Source organism: Grampus griseus, assembly GCF_964374135.1.
Source record: "Grampus griseus genome assembly, chromosome: 3".
NCBI classification, from domain to species: Eukaryota; Metazoa; Chordata; class Mammalia; order Artiodactyla; family Delphinidae; genus Grampus; species Grampus griseus.
The window spans coordinates 168,476,595-168,491,044 of record NC_139019.1 but is presented as its reverse complement, the minus strand read 5'-3'; the positions used below and the strand labels follow the sequence as shown (position 1 = coordinate 168,491,044).

Below are 14,450 nucleotides of genomic sequence, written 5' to 3'. Positions count from 1 at the left end.
CTTGTCTCTCCCCACAGGCTGTCCGGGGGGACTGGCCCACACCCTCCACGCTTCCCGGGGTCCCCTCGAGCCAGCTGGGCGGCAGTGCCCTGGTCAAGCCCTGGCTCTGCACTTCAGGACTTGCTCCTATCTTGTGACAAGATCTGACAACCGGTCTCACCCTCAACCCCAAGTCGAATCTGGCTTCTCTTGGCCAACTTGGGACACCCGGACCCCAATTTCTAGACTAGCTTGCGGGGTGGGAAGATGAAGCTCTCCATGCAGGAGAAAACATGCCACACTGGCCCCGACTGCACCATGGAGACGTCGTCCTGTCAACCTGTCATTGGAAAATGACTCTAAAAGCCCCTGCGGTGAAGGAAGCGCATGAGGTGTTTATTTGGGCAATTCAAGCAGACAGGACTCGAGGGCCGGCTTCCTCGGCAAGCTGGGCAGGGTTTTCAGATTGCTCTTTTCAAACTAAACACCCCAGCAGGAACACAGGGAACTCCAGGAGAATTGGCAATTGTTCCGGGGCCTGTGGGGTGGCTGTCCTAGTTACGGAGGGGAGGGAGGGAATCAGGTTGCCAGTAGGCGGCACATGGGTTAACTCTTCACACGCCAATCCAGACCACGCCGGTCCAGGGCTGAGATTCGCGGGAAACCAGCGTCCCTCTTGACCCCAGGCCCTGCGCAGGTCCCAGATCAGTCTTGTGGCCACCAGGCCACCTCATTCATGGCTTCTGCCCCAACAAGCCTGCAGTCACCCATTCCGTGTCCCGACATCAGCTCTGCGTGGGCAGCCACGATCCTTCCAGAGGAACAGAGATGGCCCCTCTGGCCACACAGGGGTCTTTAATGAAGAAGATTGCTGCTGCTTATAATCACAAATGAGATTTCACCTATGAATTTGCATTTCCAGAAAAACGGGCGGATGGGATATAGCTGGGCTCACACCAGGCAGGGTCTGCCCCATCCCCAGCCCTCAGCCAGGCCCCCAAAACGCACACCACCACTGGATGGACACCCCCAGGCACCCCAGCAGAAGAGGTGAAGTGCTGGTCCCAGGGCCCCCCGATGCGCACACACACCTCCCCTCAGGGAAGAATTCCTAATTCCCATCCCAGCTCTGCCACCTACAAGCTCTCGGACAAATGATCTGACCCCGCAGCTATTTCCTCACCTGTAAGATGGGGAGGTGCACAGCCCCACTTCATTGAGAGCTGTGAGAATTCAGGAACACGAGCCGGCCTCTGCTACCCAAACAAAAGCGGTGCCGCCGAGGGCTGACACTGCTCTCTGCTCTGTCATCACTGAGACACACACACAGCTGCGAACCATAAACTTTTATTAACGGAAAATGGAATGCCTCGTTAACAGAAACCCTGTCTTACAAATGGCAGAACAAGAACACATTTATTTTAAAAAAAAGAAAAAATAAGTGGATTCACATTGTATTAAGCTACAACACGGTGGCAGGATTTGCTTCTGTTTCTTAAAAGATTCCACAAGTTCAAGGTAACTCTGGCTAATAGACTTGACAGTACGTCTGCCTGCCTACCAGGACACGCAGGGTGGGTGGGCTCTAGTAGCGGCGGGTGAAGTGGGGGTATGGGTGGGGGGCGGGGTGCGGACCTCTGCTGCCCCGGTCCTGGCCGGCCACTCCTCCACCCTCGAGGCCTCCGGAGGGCACCACGTGAGCCTGGGCATGCCCGCCGTGTGCAAAGCCGCCTCGCCTAGGAACAAAGGCACACGTTTGGCCCCGGAAGCACCTGTGTTCTCACTGTGTCACGTTGCAGCACAGGGCTCTGTGGCCTTTAGAGCCCCTTGGCTTTTTCCAGGTGAGGAAAATCATAACCATGGGTCGCATTCCGGGGAAGAGCGTTAGCTGCATAAGTTGCCAAGAGCTGCTTTGGGGGTTTGTTCTCAAAGCATTCGACCCCGAAAGTGGATCAAGCATGCAGAAAGGGAGAGGAAGTGAGAAGTGGGAACAAATCAATTTTATCCGCGGACAGTACTTCTTACCCCGATATTCCACCCCGACTTGCCACATGCCCTGGCCCCGAGGGCCCAGACAGGCCCCTCTCACCACCTGGAAGAGAAGAAAGAGTCTGCACTTGGAAGCCCTGGAAAAGCTGGCCCTCTGGAGCATGCTGGGACTGTGGCTGTCCCTCCCCTGGAGGCCCTCCCGACCCGCAGGCCGGGGTGAACCCATACCTTGCCACCGCAAGTGCTCCCGGCCCGCCGTGCCCGCATCCACTGTGCCCGGCCAGGCGCGCTCCTGATGCTCCTCCAGCCTCTGGCTGTGCTCCGCCCAGTCACGGCCACCCCTTTGCCAAAACGAAAGGCAGATACACAATGGTCCCACTGTGCCTCTAACGTGAGGCTGTGACATGGGGGCTCTGGGGGCTCGTGCCCCACTGTCAAGGGTTTCTGAGAGAAGTGGGCAAAGAACGGCAACAGACACTTCCCCAAAGATACACACTTGGCCAGTAAGCACACAAGTAGGTGTTCAGCACAGCTACCATCACAACCACCTCACCCTCATTAGGACGGCTATTATCTAAAAGAGAAGGACGAGTGTTGGTGAAGGTGTGCAGAAACAGGGATTCTCACACTGGGCTGGTGGGAATGTAAAATGGTGCAGCCTCGTTGGAGAACAGTGTAGTGGTTCCTTAAAAGCTTAAACACAGAGCGACCGTATGACCCAGAGATTCCACTCCGAGGTGTCTAACCAAGAGACCGGTAAACATGCGTTAACACGAAAACTCATAGACCAGTGTTCTTAGCAGCATGATTCCGTAACAGCCCCGAAGTGGAAACCACCAAAGTGTCCATCAACTAATGAATGGATAAACAAAATGTGGTCCATCCACGTACTGGAATATTAATCAGCCATGAAAAGGGATGAAGCGCTGACACTCGCTACAACAAGGATGCACCTTGAGAACACGATGCTCAGTGAGCGAAGCCAGACATAAAAGGCAACACAACACACTGTGTGATTCCAACTCATGTGAAACATCCACAACAGGCAAATCCACAGGGAAAGAAGTGGGTTAGTGGCTGCCAGGGGGATGGGGAGTGGCTGCTAACGGGGGTTTCTTTCGGGGGTGATAGAAATGCTCTGAAATGGACTGTGGTGATGGATGCACAACTCTATGAATTAACTGAAAGCCATCAAATTGCACACTTTAAATGAGTGAACTGCACAGCATGTGAATTATATCTCAAAAAAGCTATTTAAAAACGGTTTCAGACAGAAACCCCGGGAGATGAAAATCCAAAACACGGTACCCACGTGCAGGTGCCAACAGCCCCTGGAGGCCTACAGGAAAGCCTCCCGGCCCCAGGCTGGGTGTGGAAGGACGAGGGCACTGCCCGCCGGTGACCACCACTCCGAGGCCCAGGACCAGGAAGCCAGCAGACCCCCCACACCTGTCTGCAAGGGTGAGTGCACCTCAGTGCGTGCAACGCCTATGGTCTCAGGTGACAGCCCCCTAGTCACACGGTGACGCTGCACAGTGCAACGTGTTGTCAGTGCAGGAGCTCGCCCATTTAAACTTAACGCAAATAGGACTAAACGACATGAAAGGACCCAGTGCTAAGTAGGTCGCTCAGGAAAGAACACTCTCATCTATCACACTGGCACTCCAGTCTTTGATCAACACCCAAAAACCCACCTAGAGGTGCAGCAGAAACTTGTGGTAGCCGTGACACCGGCCTTACAAACACCTAAAGACAACTTCAGGGGTAGGGTGGGGTAAAGCTTCTCTACTACTGATGGGGACAAGCCTTAGACGGCTTCAGGGCTGCCGCCTTCAGCAGGCAGAGCCCACACAAGGCCAGGAGGAGCTGTTCCAGGCGACCTGGCAGGTACACACGCCCAGTTCACTTTCAGAGACGCCAACCTGTCACCCGGTGAGGACAGTGATGCCCAGCCCCTCTGTGGCCTGCCCGCTAACCTGGGGGGAGGAGGCAGCCCCCGGCCCTCGCTCATCCTCTTGTCGGAGCCGTAGCCACCCCAGCCGTCTCGGGAGTCGCGGCCATGGCGCTCTGGTGGTCCTCCGTGGCCGTGGCGGTCGTCTGAGTAGTGCTGGAAGGCACAAGAGGGACAGGGCGACTCCAGTCACATGGCTCCCAGACAAGCTCGCGGCAGGTCTACCTTCTGGGTCTCGGAAACCTGCAGACCCTGCCTCAGCGCGCTGGGGTGTGGCTCAGCACCCCAGCCACCCACGAGGACCTGCCCAGGCCCCTTCGGGCACTTCCTGACCCCCTCCTTGAGAACCCCAAGCGCCGCTAAAGCTCCATCACTGGTGCCACACGAAGGGCCAGCAGCGGGCCCTCCCACCCATGAGCGTGGAGAGCCCCATGCTTCGGGGTCCACTGAGAAGAGTCACTCAGACCCGCCTTCCCTGAAGAGTCAGGGCACCTGCTCCTTGCTGGAGACAGGAGGGCCCTCCCCACACCCCTAGGGCAGGCCAGCGCCCTCAGAGCCCTCTCTGCTCATACTACTGTGGAGGCCTGGAGGCAAGTACTGAAGGCAGGAACGGCTTAGTACCCCTGGCCAACCAAGTCAGTGCTCAGGAAGCCAGCACACCTGGGGAGCAAGAGAGAATATAGCACTCTCTCAAAACCCACACCCCTGTTTTAAAAAGCCATGATTCTGATGCCGTCCCCCACCTTTCTCGTGGAGGCCTCCTCTGTTCTCTGAGCTGACACCCTAGGCACCTCTCACAGGGAACCTGCAGACTATCAGACACGGGGACCCATCCCAGTACCCGACACAGAGGAATGCCCCAAAACATGACCTAAATGACCCCCTAACAGGCCACTAAGCCCCCGCTGGGGCATCCCACAGTGCCTAGACTCAAGGCACTCCAAACATGTAGGCAACCAAGTATCTCTTCAATTAGTTTCTACTGAATAAAACGAAAAACAAGCCCTACCTGTGTTAAAAAACAGGCTCCAGACTCGAGACTTCCCTAGTGGCGCAGTGGTTAAGAATCTGTCTGCTAATGCATGGGACATGGGTTCGAGCCCTGGTCCGGGAAGATCCCACATGCTGTGGAGCAACTAAGCCTGTGTGCCACAACTACTGAGCCTGCGTTCTAGAGCCTGTGAGCCACAGCTACTGAGCCCACGCACCATAACTACTGAAGCCCGCATGCCTAGAGCCCATGCTCCACAACAAGAGAAGCCGCCGCAATGAGAAGCCCGCGCACCGCAATGAAGAGTAGCCCCCGCTACTTCACAGCAATGAAGACCCGATGCAGACAAAAAATAAAATAAATAAATAAACAAATAAAATACAAAACACAGACTCACTAACCAATCATTTCTGTGCACATCTACTCACCGGCCAGAACTGACATCTCCACGCCCCACCCACCCCACAGAAGCAGGCACGCCCCTGGCCTGCTATCTGGCTTTTACTCACCTGCCCATCTCGCTCTCCCATCACTGACCTTGAACCTTCCCTCCTGCAAAAAAGAAATGTCTCATTCCAAAGGCACCTGATGGCTCTACACAACACTGCTGCAGACCACACAGAAGAGTTCCACAATTAGAGTACTTATCCCCTTTTACCACATGAGAACTGTAATTTACTGGCCTGAAAAAAAACTGCCTCACAGCTTTCTCTGGGGGTAGGAGTGAAGTGGGATCCTAAGAAGGTGGGAACGAAGGTTTTACTGAACTAAAATCCCTTAGAGGGGTCTCAGAAGTAGAGACCCACACCATGAAGCTAATGCCTATAATTTTATCTGTGGCCTGATGACAAGTCAGGTAATAAGCTTCAGCAGGTCCCTAACCTCTAGTCTGACCCAACACACATGACTCACGCCACATCTGAAACCAATTCCAGCCATAATTAATTAAACGAGCTGCTTCTCAGCCTGTCTTCCCGCCCCCCGCCCTCTTCCTTCCCAGAGCTAATGAGCAGGGAAATGGCTCAAGGATATGCAGCTCAGGGGAGCATGATGAGAAACCTAGAGAGAGAATTCTTAAACTGGAAAAATCAAGGGCTGCTTTTCTAAAAAACGAGATATAGTCTTCATTAAAAAGGCACTGGCTCACTTTGTTATAAAGCAGAAACTAACACACCATTGTAAAGCAATTATACCCCAATAAAGATATTAAAAAATAAATAAATAAATAAATAAAGGCACTGGCAAAAGAAAAATAACCCACCCAGACCCTCGAAACACAAAGTAGGCCTAACAGGACCTCTGCCACATTCCGCAGTCAGCTCTCTTCACGTGGGCTGGCACAACCCCATGCCAGTCAGTGACCCCCGCAGATTGCTCAGGCGGGTCATGGGCTTTCTCATCTGTGTGAACAAGGAGGCCGGGCCACACCCTCCTCAAAGCCCGGTGCTCCAGAGCAGCTTGTGCCAGTGGGAGGGACAGGGAGGAAGTGTGGCCGTGGAGACCCCACAGGGAGCTGTGAAACCCAGAGCCCGGGGCCACCCCCAAGAGAGCTGAGCATGGGGGAAGCCAAGGTTCAGGTCCTGCCCAGGGCCCATCTGTTCTAAGACGACAGTGCATGAAACGTGCTCCGAAGTGCCTTCCCCCTAGACAAAGCCAGGATGCCGTACATGACCACCGATCCCAACGTCCTGCTCAAGGTCTGTTTCTAAATCCCACGTGTGACGGTCAGAGGCACCCACTAGGAACCTCACGAGTGCACCAGACATTAAGAGAACAGACGGAGACCGATCCCTGCTGCAGGAGTGGGGTGGGGCACTGACCTGTCAGCCACGTGCTCCTGGTACTGGCCCCGGTCACGGTGGTCAAAGTCGTGGAAACGGTGATCGGGCCGAGGGAAGTCTGGGCGATATCTGTCCTCCATGGCCATGCGCTTTCCCTCTGGCCAATAGGCGTCATCTCGCCTGTTTTTTAATTTTAAAAAGAATGCAAATTTCATTTATGAAAGAGAATGAGAATAAAAAGAAAGAGGGCAGAAGTGGGGAGGGGAGCTCTCTCTCCAGACCCAGTATCATTTAAAATGTCCCGCATGGCTAAAATCTAAACATTCAATCATTATCGCTTTGATTTGATAAATTAAAATCCCCCAAACTGCCAAAAGGCATACTGGCATTCTCATCTGACAATCCTGAAAAAAGAACCGCTGTGAGCTAATTGTGTCACAAGGCTGTTAATACCTTGATCCCCACATGAGCTCAGATGCAAGTGCAATGAAATCTTTGATTCTCCTGGAATGAGGTTCCGAGTCACCACGTTCTCACCTCCTCGTCTGCTATGCTAACCTGAACCTCCCTCTGAGCTTTTGCAGAAGCAAAGGGAATTAGATCGGGTGATGGCAAACTATATACAGCTCGGGATGGTATCCAATTATCTTCTTCCTGATTTTTACCAGAAAATTAGGCTCACAGGTGGTGGGGTGATGGGTGACCATCAATTAAGCCGCTCAGAGAAGCTGGAGAGCAATAAACCTACTTTCTGAGTGGGAAGGCAATCTCCTTCTCCACAGCACCTAGCCTCTCCCTCTAGGAGGACACACGAGCCTGACGGAGACGGCAGTGAATGCGGCATAACGCATGCTTGGTTGTCTCCACTCCACTAGACAGTGGTCATGCTCCACCAGGAGCCACAGTGCGAATAGCAGGACGGCCTAGGCGAAAGCATCAAACCCTTCAGCAAGTGGCAACAATCAAGATTCTCTGAAGCGTAACTCGGGTGGGGAAAAAACGCTGCATTGGCCACAGAGGTGGCAGCAAGGAGCCCTGCCCAAGCGTCCAGAGGCCCAGTTTGTGTCTGAAACACCTCCGACTCCCTACACTAAGGTGGACAGGAGCGGGGTGGCTCTTTCAACGTCAGGAGAAGCGCCCCGTCGCCCCACTCCGGGCCGGGGGCCTTACCGCCCAACGTCGTAGGGCCTCCTGAGCACCGACCGCCGCTCCTGCTCGTAGCGCAACTGCTCCTGCTGGTGCCGCAGCTCCTCGCGCTCCCGCTGGATGCGCTCCTGCTCCTTCCGGCGCTCCCGCTCCACGCGCTCACGCTCCCGTTCCAGCCGCTCCCGTTCCAGCCGCTCCCGCTCCAACCGCTGCCGCTGGCGCTCGAGCTGCAGGCGCTCCCGCTGCAGCCGAGCCTTCTCCTTCCCCTCGTGGAGGGCGTCGAGGCGCTGCTCCCTCTCACGCTGCTCACGCTCTCTGGGGGAACACAGGAAGGCCGCCCTGACTTCCCGACGTGGTGGCGCCCGGCCATCGAGACGTCGTCCTCCGAAGGAGTCTGGAACCTTCCAGCTCCCGGATGGGAACTGGCTCGCCCCGGGCCTGGCTGCCCCCTGCCAGTTACTAGGCGGCAGGCACTAACCGGCTCCCTAAGCTGCTCGATCGGCCAGAAACCCCAATCTCCACACTTTCCCTTTCTCCAAACAGCAAAGCTGGGGTGAGCTGGGAGGGAGGGGGTGATGACGAGCAGACACAGAGCCTCAGGTCCAGACCAGGAGGACCTGGCTCAAAGAGCACCAAAACAAAGCCATAGCTAAATAAAGGTCCGGAAAGTAAGAAAAGCAACGGATAATTGCCACTCTGAAGCTGCTGGGCACGGAGAAAACCCTGGAGATACGGATGACAGTAGCTTTCCCTGAAGAGGGACAATCAACACTGTCTTTTTGTCACCCCTCCCCTCTACAAGGCTGTATTTTTTTTTTTTTTTTTTTTTTTGCGGTACGCGGGCCTCTCACTGTTGTGGCCTCTCCCGTTGCGGAGCACAGGCTCCGGACACGCAGGCTCAGCGGCCATGGCTCACGGGCCCAGCCGCTCCGCGGCATGTGGGATCTTCCCGGACCGGGGCACGAACCCGTGTCCCCTGCATCGGCAGGCGAACTCTCAACCACTGCGCCACCAGGGAAGCCCAAGGCTGTATTTTTAATAAGCACGTCATTTTGAAGGGACCTAAGAGGGGGTGGGGAAAGGAGAAGGCCAGTCACCAGCGAAGGGGATGGTGGTCTCATTTATCAGCCACCGCACACCAGGAGCTGAGCGGGGACTGGGGAAACCCGTTCTGCTCTCTTCACACCCTCCCACGGTGCCTGGGAAGGGTCCAAACCAAGGGCAAGCCAGCTGGAAGCAAAACATCTCCAAATGATCAAGAAATTTTTACTTGCTAAACCCCATATGCAGAGGCTGAAATCACACTGTTTTGGAAAAGCAAACTGGAGAAGTTTCTACATGATCTGCCTTAGCTCAAGAAAGTTTCCCAAACACTGCAGTATCACAACTTCACTGGGTGACGTTTAAGGGAAAATGACGAGGGAGCTCTAGACAACCTGGTGTGAAATGGCAGAAAGCGAAAATGGAAATGACAAGCCTGCTTCAACAAACCATCTCCTCAGCAAAGGGGCACAGAATCGCTGTGGGACCGCTGCTGCCTGAAAACGCCACGAAACGCAGACGTCTCAGGAGCAAAGATGTGAATCACAGCTCTAACAGGCCAGCCTGTTCCTGGGCTGCCATGTTGATCTAATTCACGTGGAAGGGTTTGGCGGCAAAAACTGAGGCCTCAACCCTGGAGACCCTTCTACCAAAGCCATAGGCAGCGTGGGTCCGCTTGCTACCTGGTCCAGGGTGCAACTTCAGCCAGAGGAGATGCTGCCGAGCAGAAACGGGCTCTGATGAAATGTCACGGGACTACCATGGGCCAGTGTGAACGCCCCCGCCTTTCGCTCTCAGAGGAAACACACTAGGAGGCCAGTGAGCCACAGCCACACAGGCGACTCGCTTAGGAGGAAGAGCAACCCTCCCAAGAGGAGACCATGGACCCGCCGGCCTCGCTCGGCCCCCACTCACCGCCGCCTCTCTGTCTCTCGGATTTCCCGTTCCCGCTGCCTCTGGCGCTCTCGTTCCCTTTGCTCTTTGATTTTGTCAAAGGACAAGATGTCTCTCTTCTCTTTGCTTTCCGATTTGCGATCCTGACTCTTTGAGCTCTGTTTACCAAAATTGGTTTATTAATGTTAGGAAAATGCTGACAACAGATGCACGACGCAAGTGGAGTATGCACATCTGGACTAGACTAAGATCCTTCAATCCCACGTAGTTTACAGGGAGGCCCCAGCACAGGCCGCCTCACACCGCCATCTGAGTTACGCTGCTAGAGTCTTGCTTTCAAAGGGCATTAATGGCAGAGAAAAGGTGGGGTGAAACCTCAGCAGTTTTTCTGCAGCAGCAGAGCCAAGCGCTCTGCATTATCTAAAGCAAAACGAGGCTCCCCAGAGGCACAGGCCATGTGCACTCGATGCCCGCAGCGACCCCTTCGTTCACTGGGGAAGCTGTCGAAGCAGCTGTCTAGACAGACAGCTGGAGGAGGGGCTGCGTTTTTCACTTCTCAGCTATTGGCTCAGGCCTCAGGCATGTGGCCTCAAAAAAGAACCAACCAAAGGCACTTGAATGTAAAACAGCACTGCCAGTAAGGCAGAAAGTACCAGTGGGCAACTTCTATGCTCTTACATTTCTGGGAGAAGACAGGAAACAATGACAGCCAATACCCATTTCTGAGGCTCTCAAAGGCTGGGACTCCCAAACTGGCCACAAGCAGACTCTCCCAGAAGTTTTTACGTAGCTCAGAACCCAGGGCCTCCTGCAGACCCGCCACCTCAGAATCTCCAGGGAAGGGGGGCCTGGGAGACACTATTCAAAAGCTCCTCAGCTTATTTTCTTAATTCGCTCACTAAGGGGCAAAAACGTCAATGAAAGACAAAGCAATCCAAAAGAAAGATAGGCAAAGGAGGGGGACACAGAGGACACCCTCATTACAGGGACAGATCTGCAACCCAAAACATCGCCATTACCCTCAAGATGGGCAGAGTTGAGAGTCTGATCACACACACTGCAGACTGGAGTGAGGAAGGGCAGATGCCCTATGTTCCGAGGTACGGATGTGATCTTCTGGGGAGGCCAGCATGGCAGTGGAGGTGCCGAATCCGACTCCAAGTTCAAGGCTGGCCTCGGCCACTTCCTAGCAGCCCAGCACACGCTACACACTCAGTGAACCTAAGTATCCTCTATAACCTTTCTGAAGGGCACTCTGATAGTATCTATGACAATGAACAACATCCTGGCGGCTTTGGACCAACACTGCCAACAGGCGTGCACGCAAATGTTGCACTACAGCCATTTTCAATAGGGGATGTGGAAACAACCAAACGTCCGTCACCAGGGGACTGGTTAAAAATGATCAAGGTGCATCCGTAAGCTGAAATGATACGAGCTTTACAAGGAAAAGGACACACACCACCACCTGGATGGATTTCAGGGACATCACGCTGAGGGAAAAGGCCAATCTCAAGGTCACGGTTGCACGATTCCATTTAAACACTTGCTCACAACGACAACATGCTGGTAATGTAAGACAGGTTAGAGGTTTCCCGCCGCTGGGGTTGGGCTGGTGGGGTGGGTGTGACAATAAAGGGATACCAAGGAGGAGATCTTTGTGCTGATGGACTAGTTCTGCATCTGGACTGTGGTGATGGGACACAAATCTACACGGGTGACAAAATGTCCTAGCACTGTTCACACCCTCTATGCCACCCTCCTGGCTCTGTGACTGTGCTACACGGTTACACGAGATGGAGCCACTGGATGAAACCAGGTGACGGGTTCCTGGGCCTCAATTTCCTGTGAATCTGTAATTATTTCAAATTTTAAAAACATTTTTTTAAAAGTAGAAAAAGCAGAACTGTATGTCTCAATACACAAAGCTCTCCAAGACATCACATACAAAGAGGTGTACAGCAGCCAAGTTATGGGAAGACCCTTTCCCCATGGTGTTTCAGAGTGTAGACACATGTGCCGCATGTGTAATGCCCTTTGAGGGGAGCCCATGCAGAGCACAGGCTTCTGCTTCGCTTACCTTGTATCTTTCTACACTACATGTATGTTCTAATCAGGCCTGCATTATTAGTTACTTTTTTAACATCAGAGTTATTTGGGTGGTAACATTATAGGCCTTTTTGGGTTTTCTTCTCTAGATTTCTCTGTATTTTATGATTTTCCTATAGCCCAGAGGAAAAACAGCATTAGGAACTGCTGCTTTATAGAACCCAAATGTTCATTTCAAAATTAAGTGTCAAGACCACAAAGTGTTCTTGGATGAATACTGTTAGCTCTGCACTCACTAACACAGCATTACTCTCCTCATTAACCTTTTAGTTAGAACCTTCAGCTGGATGCAGAGGGTTTTGTTTTCCAGAGTAGAAGCAGCAAAATGGACAAGCAACTAGCTTGTCCAGCAGCATGGCCCACAGAAGCGATGGAGCTCATTCTCTGATAACATGGAAGACAGTTTTAGGGTGGACTCTACTTTTCTTTTTGGTTAATTTAATAGGAGACTAGAAAAACTAAAGAAAATAAATAAAGTACTATTAGATTAACCAAAGAGTAGAACCTGCCTTCCAACTTGACAAGCCCTGGGTCTTGCCCATTCCATCCAACTTGTGAATCAATTCTCCTTCTAGAAAACAGTATAACCTATAACCTAACAGGACCGGCAAAGGGTCAACACATTTATGGGGAGCAAACACAATTAAGTATTGTTTTGAAATAAGTTTCAGAACCTAGTTCGTGCCTGTACATATACTCTAAATAGTTAATACGCCTTTTGAGTTCTTTTTCTTAACACTTCAAAAGTGAAACAACGTTGTTCTTATACTGCAAATCCGAGTGGTTGTTAAACCACCATCAGAACTAGCTAGACTTGAGAGGGCAGAAGCGATACTTACTCTCTCCTTTGACCTGCTTGTGGTTTTCACACTAATGACAGGCTCCCCTTTCGATTTATCCATCACAACTGTTCGTTCCATGCCTCTGCTTCCTTCAGGAGAAAACACAGCCGCTTACGAAATCATGCTGACTCCCCACAGCTCCTGACCGCAGGCAGCAGCCCCACCAACCGAGGGCTCTGGACACGCCCTCCAATGACTGCTGATAAGCTCTGGAGCCTCGGCGCCCCATCTCTCTCCCCTCTGTGATGTGAGGTCAGTGACGCCCACATGGCAACAGCAGGTCTGAGGTGGACGGGGCACCCCAACAGGCCTTTGCTTGTCTGGAATGAAGTGGTGTGATCTGTTCACACCTTACGGCGTAAACGGGAATTAAACTGCATTCTGCAACGTGGGCACCAACACGTCCCACACTCAGGCCTCCTTCACCCCCACGCTAAACCCCAGTGGCTCCAGGGATCATGCACTTCGACGTGCATTCCTCCCACAGGTTCTGGAGAGCTCTGCAAAACCCAGGCCCCTGTGCTGAGTCAGACATGGCCTGCCAGCTTGGAGGGCCCCGCGAGACAGGTGGGCTCTCCTCATTCATCTACTGCAATAAAGGCTTCCAAACTGATTTTCCCCTCAATGAAATGGTAAGCAGGCTCTAACCACCGGAACAATTACTGATTTACGGAGATTTACAATACTGAAGGAACATTTTAAAAACACAGTGCTCTTGAGACTGCTGGTAAATTACTCCAAACACTTGAGATGTAACTTGTAATGTGCCGTACCAAATTCCAAGGTTCCAGAGGGTTGGGTTGTTTCTGTTTTAAAGGGGGTGGAGGGCATGTGTGTGGGGGGGGGAGCGCACTGGTTTCACTTTTCCCCACAAAACTTTCTGTGGAGTCTCATGCAAACCTGAAGGTGCATTGCACAATAAACTTTTATAATGGGTATAGATGCTCTGAGGTTTTAGTTTTCTCTACATTTTTTTTTTTTATATCTGATTTTAACACAAATGCAGGAAAAACTCGACGACATACGTGCAGAACTGCATGGAATTAGTCACAGGAACCAGGACACCTCGCTCTTGCAAATCCCACATTCTATTCTACCGGAGACTCAGGAAAAGCCAACACCCAGGTCACTGAGCCACCAATAAACACAGATCCCGACCAGAAAAACTACAGATTTCTGATGTTGTAGAGAAACCCCTTTTGGCCATTTCATCACCGGAGGCTGTCCTCTAAGAGCTTCCTGCACACAGAACAGCTCAGCAAAAGGCACCAAGCCTGCTGGGCCCTCACTCCATGCAACCCGCCTGCCGCCCTTGCCGCCTCTTCCCTTCTCGTGAACACTCCACAGACTCTCATCACCTGATCTGGTGACTCGGGACCGATTGGCTGCTCCCGGTTTCAGCTCATCTTCATCTTTTTCTTCCTTTTTAATGTTTTCAGGTTTTCTTTCCTCCTTCTTCTCCATCTTCTCTTCCTTCTTAATTACAGTTCTGTTTAGAAACATGGTGATCACACTTGAGGTCCTGAGATTCTCACAGGAGTAGCTCACACTCAGACTTCTACACAAAGCAAACCCGCCCGCTGCCAGTTGGAGGGAAAAAATTATTTGAAAACTGTGGTAATGATAATACCCTCTTTAGATACAGCCCCTTCCCACTTAAGTTACCTGCCACATCTAAAAACATGCCAGATGAAACTACAGGCTCGTGGGGTGTCTCCCCAAAATGC

General features: G+C 52.5%; 1 protein-coding gene across 1 annotated transcript in view; it reads right to left on the bottom strand.

The window, feature by feature from the left end:
- Positions 1-1,316: 1,316 nt before the first annotated feature.
- The window catches only part of SAFB2 (scaffold attachment factor B2), a 33,433-nt gene continuing 20,299 nt past the window's right edge, over positions 1,317-14,450 (bottom strand). Inside the window, exons 12-21 of the mRNA XM_082650868.1 lie at positions 14,082-14,212; positions 12,721-12,812; positions 9,794-9,930; positions 7,862-8,152; positions 6,731-6,871; positions 5,420-5,462; positions 3,945-4,075; positions 2,197-2,309; positions 2,005-2,071; positions 1,317-1,715 (exon numbers count right to left, since the gene is read on the bottom strand). Coding sequence (XP_082506994.1) covers positions 1,565-1,715; positions 2,005-2,071; positions 2,197-2,309; positions 3,945-4,075; positions 5,420-5,462; positions 6,731-6,871; positions 7,862-8,152; positions 9,794-9,930; positions 12,721-12,812; positions 14,082-14,212 — 1,297 coding nt within the window. The 3' untranslated portion in view covers positions 1,317-1,564. The remainder of the gene's footprint in view (positions 1,716-2,004; positions 2,072-2,196; positions 2,310-3,944; positions 4,076-5,419; positions 5,463-6,730; positions 6,872-7,861; positions 8,153-9,793; positions 9,931-12,720; positions 12,813-14,081; positions 14,213-14,450) is intronic.